General features: G+C 34.8%; 1 protein-coding gene across 1 annotated transcript in view; it reads right to left on the reverse strand.

Annotated features, from left to right (window-relative positions):
* Nucleotides 1-7,677: 7,677 nt before the first annotated feature.
* Nucleotides 7,678-12,750, reverse strand: part of LOC113232528 (gamma-glutamyl hydrolase A-like) — an 8,753-nt gene continuing 3,680 nt past the window's right edge. Inside the window, exons 5-7 of the mRNA XM_026467288.1 lie at nucleotides 10,628-10,734; nucleotides 9,638-9,735; nucleotides 7,678-8,255 (exon numbers count right to left, since the gene is read on the reverse strand). Coding sequence (XP_026323073.1) covers nucleotides 7,976-8,255; nucleotides 9,638-9,735; nucleotides 10,628-10,734 — 485 coding nt within the window. The 3' untranslated portion in view covers nucleotides 7,678-7,975. The remainder of the gene's footprint in view (nucleotides 8,256-9,637; nucleotides 9,736-10,627; nucleotides 10,735-12,750) is intronic.

The raw sequence follows: 12,750 nt of genomic DNA on the forward strand, positions 1-12,750 counted from the left end.
TTTTGGGATATTTTATAGTCAATTGTAAGAATACAACAATTCAATAGGTATATGACTTCGTCTCAACATATGGCTACACCTCACTACTTGTGCAGGGTCGCCAGATTTTTTGTTACGCGATAACTCCGGCGGAATTTGTGAACCGTGATTGTGTGATTTTGATGATTCTTTTTTTGTTGGAAAGAGAGTATCTCAGCAGCGATCCCTATTTGAGGAAAATATTCCACCTCTAAGGGAAGCAAACTAGGGGACGGATCCAGTTTCGGGCCCGGTTTCTGGTAACCGATTTCAATAAAACTTGGCAAATAGATGTAATTCCACGAACTTTTGATGTCGGTTTTTTTTCAACAATTCAGCACATTAATACAATACATCGACCGACTAAATCACATAAGTTAGGCGATTAGGCGAAGGCGCGAGTCGCAGAATCACGCGCGCGGAGGCGGAGATGCAAACCTGCGTCAACGCGCGGTTTATTCTGCGCGGGGGCAGCGGTCTAGCGGCCCCGCGTCACTTACAGTACTCGTTTCGCAGTTGATCGTCGTAGTGACTGCATATGTAGCCGAAATCCTTCTTTGACAAGAATGGTTAATAATACAGAACTCATTCAAGACGCTGCAGTTATACTGTCTATTTGGTTTTTGTTTACTCAAATAAAAAGACACCGAAGATATTGGATACATCCCTTTTTACGAACCAGATCGAAAAATGGATAATTTTAACTTCATTACAAAGATTTAAGAAAATATGAAGATAAATTTGGTCGATTTTCAATAATTTTATCTACGATTTTATCGAATTTTAAATAAATTTATCGACGTCGAGATCTATCGTAGAAAACTGAACATGTCCTTGAGCTTAAAAATCTGCGCAGTGGGCCATACCCTGCGGTTCGCCGCGCCCCCCAGCGCGGGGCGCGGTAAAACCGCGTGCGCCGGAGAAGCGTTGTTAGCGTGTTCGACGGCGCGTGTTTTCCATACAAACTGAGGTACTTCCGTACAACGTCAAAAAACGCAGCTCCGCGCTCCGTCGTAGGCGCGGTACAGTGTGATAATCGCCTTAAATTAATTTGTTTCATCTTAAATTCTATTGGTGTCTTTTTCTACCTTTTATTAAAAAAAAACCTTATTCTGTTCACATTTTCCGACATTATAGACAACAAATTTTGTTTATTTTTTACTTATGTGCTTAAATGTACAGATCCTAAATATATTCTCAATACAAGACTAGGGAGTGCCTTAAGGTACGTACTTACAGTACAGTAAAATTGTACGGCGGTACAGTTTTATCTAAGAATAATAATTTTGTCGTAACGAATTTTCAGCAATCTAAATTATACGGTAAACAGACAGTATAACAAACATGATTAGATGAACTCAAACAGTAATATCATAAAAAAATACTACTTACAAATATTACGAAAAAATATTGAAAAGGACCATACCATCGGCAAAAGAAAATTAGAAAACCAAACAATAAAAATAAAACAATGTGGGATTATAATAAACGAAACAACTAATAAAAAAACGAAAAAATTAAAACAAAATATCAAAATAAAAATAAGTGATACTTTATGTTCGGACCACCAACGAATTGCAAACTCGTTTAATACTTTCTTAGCACCTACTGGAGAACAACGAGATAATGTAGGTGCGAAACGCGACCCCCCCTTAGTTACCCTATTGAAACCAGTATTTTCTTGGCCCCAGCCAACTATCGTGAAGTATACAAAGGCATAAAAACTTGAAAAATATAATAAGTCATGGGATTGACGAACTACCGGCAGTTCTGCTCAAGGTTTGTGCAGACGAATTAACGTTGTCTTTTCTTACGCTAATTAATCAATCATTGCCAGGGAGCGAGGTCCCTACATTACTTAAAAAAAAACATTATAAAACCTACACATGAAAAAAATTAAGTAACAGATTTAAATAATTAGTGTCCTATTGTTCTATTGCCTACTGCCTCAAATATGTTTGAAAAAACTAGGTGTGACCGTGTTTACGGTTTTTGTGAGAAGGTTGTGTGTTCAATGAATATCAGAACGGATTAGAAGAAATTCCCCACATTAGCCGTTTATAAGTATACTCAGTAAATAATAAAAATCTAAGACAATAGGAAGTACGCCGTTGGTGTTCTGTTAGATATGACAAAGGTCTATGACAGGGTCCAACATGATATATTGTTGCACAAATTATGCAGCACGGGTATACGAGGCACAGCACATAAATGGTTCACGTCATATTTGAAAGACCAGAGAGCAGTGTGTAGATATCTCAATATCTCAAGTACTCATACTTTAATGAAAATACTAGACACATACAGAATATACGATCAAGATGTAAAGTAGTTAACTCATCCATAAGGCAGTGTTATTGGATGTTTTTTGTTTCTTATATACATTAACGACCTTCCTAAAGTAATCAATGACCCATGCGTTTTGTTTGCAGATGATGTATCTTTGCTCACCATATTATGACAACATAATAACTTAAAATTAAATGAAAACCTTACGAACCTATTCGACAAAATTACAGACTGGATGAACACACACCACCTTGAAATTAACTTCTCATAAACAAAAATTATGACATTCCATCCACATTAAAAGAACACTTTACAAGTTAATTCGTCTTATAACGGTATTCAGTTACACAATTTAAACTTGTCGGCCTGATTATAGACACACATTTAAATTGAAAAGCTCATTTAGCGTCTGTAAAATCTAGGTTTTGACTAAAAAAACAACTAACGTGAAAAAGGCTAAAGCTGTATATTAGGCCTATGCCTATAGTATAGACGCTACTCACTATTTACTGCACAAAAGAAGTTCATTACAATACTTCTTACATATTACAATACTTGTCAATATTGCCCAAACCGACAGTTGCAAACCATACTTCCAAGAACTAGACATACTTCCCCTTCCGTGTATTTACAAGTATCCAGAATATTTCACTAGGCGACGAGATATTGCTACACGTCATACATCACGACATGGACATAAATTGATAACACCAAGCACCCACTCCATTCCTAATGTCGATCAAAGTTTATAATAAATTACCAAGGTCGTTAATAGATGAGAAATGTGACATAATATTTATAAAAAAGTAGAAACTGCTAATACAAAAATGTTATTATGCTGTTTAAAAATTTATTCAGGATAATGATTTAAAAGATTAATTTATTATTGTAAGTATGTCCTCCTCACCAGTTTGCAGTGCCCTATCTGATCTGTTAAATGTTAAACCTACCACTCTTGTAAAAAAACATTGTAGAAAATGCAATAAAGTATTGATTGATTGATTGAAACGGTACTACTGCCGTAAGACATTTCTGTGTTGCAAATTTATACCAAAAACTGTCATCGCAGAAATTAATGTGTAATGAAATTCGGAAAAAAGAGATTCGAGTTTGTGATAGGTTTCCGGACTTTTTGGTCCATAATCTTTTAAAGGACAAAATTAACAAAAAATAATACATACCGTCTATTTACGAAACGTAGTCTCGCAATGAAATGGATCAACAGTCGAGAGGCCTATTTAAAGCTGCGGATTGCGGAAAGGCATATAGGAAGAAAGTCGCCTCCTTTGTGCGTATGACCATCACCGGGTCAAACTATAAGCTTGTTAATGATACGACTGCGATCAACAAGGGCGTCGCTTCGGGAAAACGCAATTTACTTTCACCTGTTTCTTTCATTATCACTGTATAACATGATTTCTGTTTCCGGGTTATCAATATCATTTTGTAATTGGTTGTTCTACCTTAAAAATAAGAAAAAACTTTATTTCCCATGCAAAATCTTTGATGTTGCTGTTCGGACAAAAAAAAAATTTGCGTACCATGATATGGTTCATCCATAATTCTGGACGTCGGATCGTGAAGTAAAAATATTTCCAGGGAAAGACTAAAGTTAGATTGTTGAAGTAATGACATCCGATAAGAAATTTCACTTCCAGGGCTTTTTCTAAAGCCGTTACATTGTGGATATAATTTTGGAGCAGTATAGCTCCTTATGACAAACAGTTCTTAGTCATTTGGTATCATAAAAAATACTGTGAATACTACTTGATATCAATACTAAAGAAGGACTTATTATGATATAGTTATGTAGTCACATATTTTGTTTTAATTTTAAGCACTATTTTAAACATTTTAGTATTTGAATTGTAATATTAAAGTGTCAATGGGTCAATTTCTTGCGCGGTTGTAATTTCAATCAGTTGATGACATATAATTTCTTTTCTGGTATTTTTTTAACCGACCTCAAAAAAAGGAGGAGGTTTTCAATTGGACTGTTTTTTTTGTATGTATGTTACGCGATAACTCGGGCATTTGTGAACCGATTTTAATGATTCTTTTTTTGTTGGAAAGAGGGTACCTCAGTAGTTGTCTCATTTAAATTTGAAGAAAATATTCCACCTCTAAGGGTGGTAAACAAAGGGATGAATCTGGTTTCGCGTACTTTCCGGTAACCGATTACAATAAATCTTGACAAATGGATGTAATTCCACGAACTTTTGAGGTCGGTTTTTTTAGTACTCTATACTGAGATTATTTCACGACAAGTCGTGTGCCTGTCGGGAAGCGTCACGTCCGTCCATAACAGTTACATTGCCACTCAGAGCTTTAAATCGCAAAAATCTGAGAGGCACTGCACTGCTCCCGTCACCCTGAGACATAACTTGACAAGTCCTATGTGCCTGTCAATTGTGCAATTTCACCAGCACCCTCACCTGTCAAAATCGCAAAGCAGTAATGCTCACATTACTGCTTCGCAGCAGAAATAAGTAAGGTGACAATACTTCCCTAGGCGAACTTTTTAACAAGGAGCTACTGCTTACTGCTATTAAAAGTTGGTGTATGAGTTCCATACAAAGCCCAACAGTGTTCTGGCCAGTAAAATATATTTATAAAAATACATAATACTTAAGTTACTGAAAGAACGGTTGTTAAGCATAAATGTTAATTATTATATATTTGGATATTATTTTCATCATCATCAAACTTAAGAGTTATACTCTTGTCGGTGGAGCCTCTTCCAGTCCTTTCTTCTACAAGCCAGCTCCTTCACTTCCTACGACACGACACCGGCCTTTTCCTTCATTTGGTCTATGTAACTGCGCCTAGGTCGACAGCTTCCCCTCTTCCCCTCGATCTTTCCCTCCAAAATCGTCGTGTCGTATCAAATATTCAATCATTTTCCCGCGTCTACGCTCTAGTATTCAGAATCGCTCTTTTCTCGTTCACCACACTCAATACTTATACTACAGTTATTTTCATGCACGTATAAAACATATTTAGTATATTGTTTTTCGTACATGAAAATAACATCTAAATATAAAGTAATTATGTGCTTTAGCAGCATTTAAAGTAATATTTTAGAAAAAAAAATAGAATGTGAGTTCCACCACTTTTGCGCTGATAGCCTCAAATTAAGGATTATTAGTTAACCGACTTCAAAAAAGGAGGAGGTTCTCAATTCGACTGTTTTTTTGTACGTATGTTACACGATAACTCCGGATAAATTTGGAAACCGATTTTGATGATTCTTTTTTGTTGGAAAGAAGGTATCTCAGTAGTGGTACCACTTAAAAATATTCCACCTCTAACGGTGGCAAACTAGGGGATGAATGGCTTTTGAGGTCGGTTTTTTTAGTACTCTATACTGAGATTATATATAGCAAATACGAATTAAGTCCGCCATTTGTACTTCAGTGTATTGTACAATAAAGTTTAAATAAATAAATAAATAAATACATAAATAAAACGAAAATAATTACTTCTATAAAATTTGACTACTATGTATACATTTCTGAGATATGTATTTAGGCGTAATTGTGTCATCTTCATCATTACATAAGATCTTAATTTACAGACTGCGGGTTGCCATCGCTCGAAGCCGCATTGTCCTATAAGTAAACAATTACGTGTAATTACTACGGGCTATTTGCATTCTCGCGGCCACATGGGTGTACAAACCGAAAATTCAAATGGCACCAACCGAACAGCATGCCTTTAAAGTACTTGGTACTTGGTGTGACGGGCTGGTGTCCGCAACTCGACGTAGCCTTTAATAATTAAGTCGATATTATTATCGAAAATTTTCAATAAATTCCTTATAATATAAACTTTCAAAAAAGACACAATCGTCAGCAAAATCTTCCTTTTCTGCCAACCCTAATTCGATTATTTCACATAAACAATGCTTTCTAATAATCATAACGCACACACTCATAGCCCAGCACTAGGGAAACCATGTATCGCGGGTGCCTTGGACACACACATTAATAATAAATAATAATAACGCACAAACTCAACATATAATTACAAACTCACGAGAGAAATAGACGTAGTCTTAAAAATATTCCTCCCGGCCCGGGAATAAAACCCGACGCCTCTTGCGTGGCAGTCCAGTGTGGTAACCGTTCGGCCAGAGAGGCAGTCAAATTCTACGGTATTCGTTAACGAATAAAATTCCAGTTTAATTATAACATGTTGCCTTAATAGTATCTACCTATAGGTTACTAGAAAGGAAAATAATAACAAAAACGACACCACCTCTTTTGCTAATCATTTAATAACATACAAATTTAATTTATTATTGAAACGTAATTTATGGACACATTTTACGACTTTCCGCGAAAATTATTAAAATAATATATAATATTTAATGTTTATAATTTACATTATAATTAATTAAAAATAATTAAACGGTATGTTATTAGGTCGGAATAGTATCAATGGTCGGAATAAAGTGTTTGAAATGACTGACAAATGTCTACAAGTAGTGACATGGAGTGGTTAAAACCACCATTTGTTGATTACATTATTCGCATTCAGGATTTCCTGCAATAGTTTAAGTACATCGCAGGATAAACCTATTCACTTAGAACTAGAGACTTTTTAGTCTTCTTGTTATTGTTGTTTACTATTCTGCCGTCCTCGTGATAACTAACGCATTTGTATTTCGGTAAATTTTGAGATATTGACACCTAAAGTTTTATTGTCACATAAAAAATGTCTAAAAAACTGAAATTAAGTAAGATATTAAAAAATCGATTAGAAGGGGTTGTAGATCGCGTTTCGCTGATCCTAGATTGTTATTAATTCAATTTTGATAAAAATGTCGATTATGCTATTTATGATAAGGAGGTAAGTATTTTTTTACAAGAAAATTACTATTCTTCTTAATATAATCGCACATTATTGTAGAGGCCGGAAAGCAAGGAACTGCTGGACGTGTATGAGTTGCAAGGACGAGCGCCAGCGAAGCCTTATATTAATACGAGTCAAGCAATCCCTGTTCCCACCGAGGCATGTATAAAATTTTTCTCAAACAATGTGAGGAAATAATAAAAGACTAAAGAAAGGATGTGGAGATGTATAACAGAAAAAGTAAAAAAATATTAATTTACAAATAAATTTATACAATATGCTAAAAGAAAATGTTATTGTTTTTCCAGGCACATTAATAGCAGTCTGCTGAACTTCTGATGATGTTTTTTGAATGTGTATCTATTACTGTATTTTCGTTATCGCTCTTCTCACTAGCACTCATTTTCGCCGCCAAAATAAAAAAAAACGAAAAAACAAAAGAATACCAAAACACTTTAGTTTAAATTTTACCGCCATTTTATTTTTTTTAAGTACAGGCAGGTATTTTTAATTCTCGCAGTTATGAACACTGGGCAGTTGGCTGTAAGAGGTTTTATTTTGCTTGTTTATATAGTTCATTAATAGTAGGTAGATAAAAAGTTTTCAAAACAGGACAGTAATAGATTTTCATACTTCCTTTGCAGGCCTTGGCCGGGAAGAAGTCGCATGGTCTATAATTGAGAAACTTTCCGTGTTCATTTTTTGAAAGTAATTTAAAAAAAATAAATTCCGAGCATGTTTGTAAAAATTTAATTTTCATAAATATACTATAACGCTAGTGTAAGAAAGTTTATTTCTTCTAGCTTCTTTCTCAAAGACAACTATTGGTTATGCCTCTAGGTTCAAACATATAACATTGGTGGTAAGCGCTACCAAGTACACCGGTGAAGTGTGGTACATAGTTATAAATAAGATACTTGTTTTCTTCAACGACATTGTTAAAAGTGTGATCACTTTTTCTGCACTCGTTTACAAAAAAGTCCATGAAGTAACGATTTGCCTTAATTGATTCTACGGTGTGTGGGTAATTTTTACTCTGTTTCCACTCGAAAGTTTTCTCTGGATGGAACTGGACGCCATAGAACGGATATCTGAAAGGTGAAAATGTAACATTGAATGTGCTATTCAATTAACATAATATAAAAATAGTTATAATCGCACATCGCACCCCTATTGGAAGAACGGCATAAGTGGAGTTACGTCAGAAATGTTATAATAAATATATTTTGTTACACAAAAAGAACTTAAAGTAAAGCAAAAACAATTATATTTAGCGATTGTACTATTAATGCAATAAAAAAATCTTATCAACATAATATGGGGCTCTTCAACTATTCGTAAAACAAAATATTGTGTTATATTATTTATTACATTATACTGTTAGTAGACAACCACCGTGAGACTCAGACATATTAAACTAAAATAATACCGGGTAACTCACGTATTTAAGTCATAACGGGTAACTAACATGTTTCGAACCAATTCGTGGTTCGAAACATGTCATAAACAGTGTTAGCTACTACGTCAGTGGTTAGTGTAGACGAGACTTTAGAAAGTGACGTTATTAGTGTAGTGTGCAATCCTGCATATGACTTTAATAAAAATGAAGCAAACGAGGGTAGTTTCTCGTCGACGCCGCCTGCGCCCGCTAACGTACTGAGTGATCGGGCTGCCAGGGCTTTGGCGCGCAGTTTCCGTCGAGTCACCGCAGCGGAATCTCATGATCAAGGTCACAAATTGGATCGAAACATATCGAGCATTAATTCGACTTAAATACGTGAGTTATCCGTTATTATTTTAGTTAATTTATATTGTTAGTACTTATACCATTTGTTCATTATGTCACCTAATCATTACATCTAATTTTTGTTACACTGAAGGTTTATTATACACATTGAAATTATGCCTTTTGTTGATTGTATACAGTGAGTTATTATATCCTTACAAATTATTTCAAATGTTGTTATACAAAGTGAAAATAGATCATTTGTTTTTATATCTTCCATTACACTCTTTCACTAGGAGCTCTACTGCTACTTAACATCTTTGCATCAATAATAATAATATAATTATTTCTGATACATTCATCCATAATATTTGTTAGTAAAGAAAAACATTTAAGATAGTGCGAGGTTTAAAAGAATAATAATAATAAAACAAAACGATATTATACAGGTATTAAGATGGGAGCGTAACGCACCCAGCTAATGTCAGTACAACTGGCTATGCATTGGCAGCAGTGTGCAAGGCACTCACCACGCCAGCATTGGGGGATGGATGCGCATCCCATGTTTCCACCAATGTGCTCAGGATGCCGTTCGTACTGAGACGCATGCGACGGACTAGCGATGCACTACGCACTTTTGCATGATAGCGTAGAAATCGTCTATATGTTTCTCAGCAATCCAGTGACCCAGATACTTAAATTTATATAATACAATAATAATTCACACTTATTTCAAGAATTATTTACCTTTTGTGTTCAATACTAGCGATAAATTTGGAGCCGCCTGTGGAAGTACTATGTGACGTCACCAGCCAATCCCGATCCAAACTGAAGTTCTTCAGGTTCTAAAAAATAAAGGTTAATATTCGTGTACATCTCTAAACAAAACACCGCTCCGATTATGAAGGTACATAGGTATAACAGGATTCAGCTATAATAGCGTATAAATATCATATTGTGATCATACTTTGTCGCGATAATATACACCAGCATGAGACAAGGCTATTTACTGTATTGTATACTCAATAATAAACAGGGTTTTTTATGATATCAAGTAACGGAAGAAAGATGTCGTGTGACCCGTCACCCTGACATTATACTAGCATGTAAGAGTATTTTACTAGTTTATAAAGTCGCACCCTTAGAGTAATAAGGCCACATTTGCAAAATAACAATTTGTTATTATTATTAATACAAAGATCGAACACTCAGAAAAAATTCCTTCGATCCGGCCGGATTCGAACCGACGTCTTCTAGCATACCGTGCCAGACGCTATACCAACTAAGCCACGAAACGAACCATCGGACGTCATGAATTTTTCTGTATTTGCGTCGTATCTTTGTATTTGGTTTTTCATCGACTTTTTTGTCGTTTAAGGATTCTAGGAACGAAATTATTCGATAAGTTTTCTGTGCTTATGTAGAAGAAATATAATAACATTTCACATATACTACGCCTGCCTCTGTGGTGGAACGGTTACCATGCCGGTCTGCCACGCAGAGGTCCTAGGTTCGATTCCCGGGCCGAGAGAAATATTTGTAATCAGATTCAGATTCAGATTCATTTATTTCTCAAATATAACATTACAGTATAAATTGCACTACATGTCAAAGTATAAGAAATCGTAGTCGGTTTTTTTTTAAAGAAAGTTATAGATTACTTTCATGTGTTAAAAGATACTCATGACATGTGACTTTATTATATCAAGGTTACGACTTCTTAAAAGGTGAACCTACTTGGTCAATGATACAAAACATATGATAATTCACTGTAACGTCCTGGGTCGATAGTATAGTGAGAACATCTTGCGGCGCAGCTGAAAACATCTTGCTGTTTTTATAACCTGAAACAATAGATAGTTATTCTGATTTATTTGACAGTTGCATAAACTTTAAAAGATAGCACATTACACAGAATATATAAAGTAATGTCCCAATCGTGTTTGATTACGCAGCTGAAGGGTTTATTTCTGAAGTCAAGTTAGTGTTAGTTATAGTTATTGCTCTATGTCATAGTTAGTTACATATGTATAGTTAGTTGTTATGTGTATGAAATATTACTAGTATTAATGTGCATGAATTTCATGAGTTTTCATTTTGGTTTCTGTTTTTGTGCAAGTGTTTCATTATATCTGCCTATCCAAAATGGCGCCGATCTGACAATCCGTGCTCAGTATGCGCATACAGTCTACACAGTGTTTCCTGAGCTTGCTCCCTGCCACATACTAATAATAAATTCTTATATTGTCCAATATCTACATTTAATATTTTTTTGTGTGGTGAATAAATGGTTTAAATTATCTATATCTACAGATATACATATATTAACAGATGTCAAAATTAAATTTTTGCTCTAAAGGAAACGGATGCGAATGTGGAATTATAAATACTATAAACTCAACGAAATAATTCCAAACAGTGCTAGTTTTTTTTCATAATTGCACTTTGCACAAAACCTTACCTATTTTTGCGAGCATTACTGCGTTTGGGTTTAAAAGGTAAGCGTGCTGGTGAAATTACAGGCACATGGAACTTGTCAACTTATGTCACATGGCAACGGGCGCAGTGGCGGTGCCCTCGGACCTTTGCGATTTAAAGATGCAATTGCTATGGACAGGCGTGTTGCTTACCACCAGGGGTACGACTTGTTCGTCCAGGCACTTAGCATTATACAAAAAACTACTTGAAAACGCCAGCTTCACAGCCACATCCATCGCTAACGCTGTAGGCTTTCGATTAAAGCTCCGTTATAAAAGCTGCCAAAAAGAAACAGATGTGATAAAGCTTGCGGAACTTCTGCAGTTGCGAGAGATCTGTTGCATCACTAGTTTAAATGGACAATTAATTTATTCACATTATAGATGACATAAACGTGTTTTCTATTTTTATATACAGAAGTATCAAAATTAAGTAAAAGCATTAATGATAAAAATTGCCTCTTTGAAAGCTTTAGTTAGTACTCCATCCGTGTTTAAATATTACACTACGCAAAAATGCGGATTGAAATAAATTATAATCTTCTAGCTGATCCAGATTACTCGTATAATTCTCAGTCATTCATGAGTGTTTGTTTATCTCCAGTGTAAGCTAAGCGTGCTGTTGGTAGTCTTTTTTCTTTTCTTCATTTTTTTCTTTTATTTCTCTCATGTAAGTAGCTATAGTTTTATTTGTGTGCATTTGTAATTGTTAGCCTCTAACTAAATGTAAACCATCCTTTTGAAAATATATGTGCTATGTAAATATAAAATAATATTTACATATGTATTTTTTTTATTAAAAAATAAGTGCGCAGTTGACTTCCGTCTCATTTGATGATGGAAAGTGACGATGAAGTCGACAATGGAGCATGCACACCTAAATAATGTCTATTCACTCTCGCCTTGAAAAGGTCCATGTCGTAACTTTCAGGGAAACGTTTAAATGTGGAAGCGAAACGCTATTATGTACTTTCGTAATAAATACTTTATAAAACATATATTGCATTATAGATTCACGTTATTACGTTAACATAGTAGCAGAGAGCGTTAAAGATCGTGATTTTATAAAGGAAAATGTTCACATTGTTAAATTAAAGAATTAACAAAAAGGGACAAATGGTTTTTTCCATCAAGGCTATGGATAGTGAGATAATAATAATAATAATATATCTTTATTTATCTCCACAATACAAAACAAAGTAAAATTACAGTACAGAACATATTACATACGCTTAGAGTAATATATTGTGGGAGACTGGCGCCCAAACTAAGCAGAGAAAGAAAATATAATTTATACCTAAATAATAACTAAAATAAATTTTGTGTGTGTGCGTGCGTGTGTGTGTGTGTGTGTGTGTGTGTGTGTGTGTGTGTGTGTGTGTG

Source organism: Hyposmocoma kahamanoa, unplaced genomic scaffold, assembly GCF_003589595.1.
Source record: "Hyposmocoma kahamanoa isolate Upper Pololo Valley unplaced genomic scaffold, ASM358959v1 76, whole genome shotgun sequence".
Taxonomy (NCBI): domain Eukaryota; kingdom Metazoa; phylum Arthropoda; class Insecta; order Lepidoptera; family Cosmopterigidae; genus Hyposmocoma; species Hyposmocoma kahamanoa.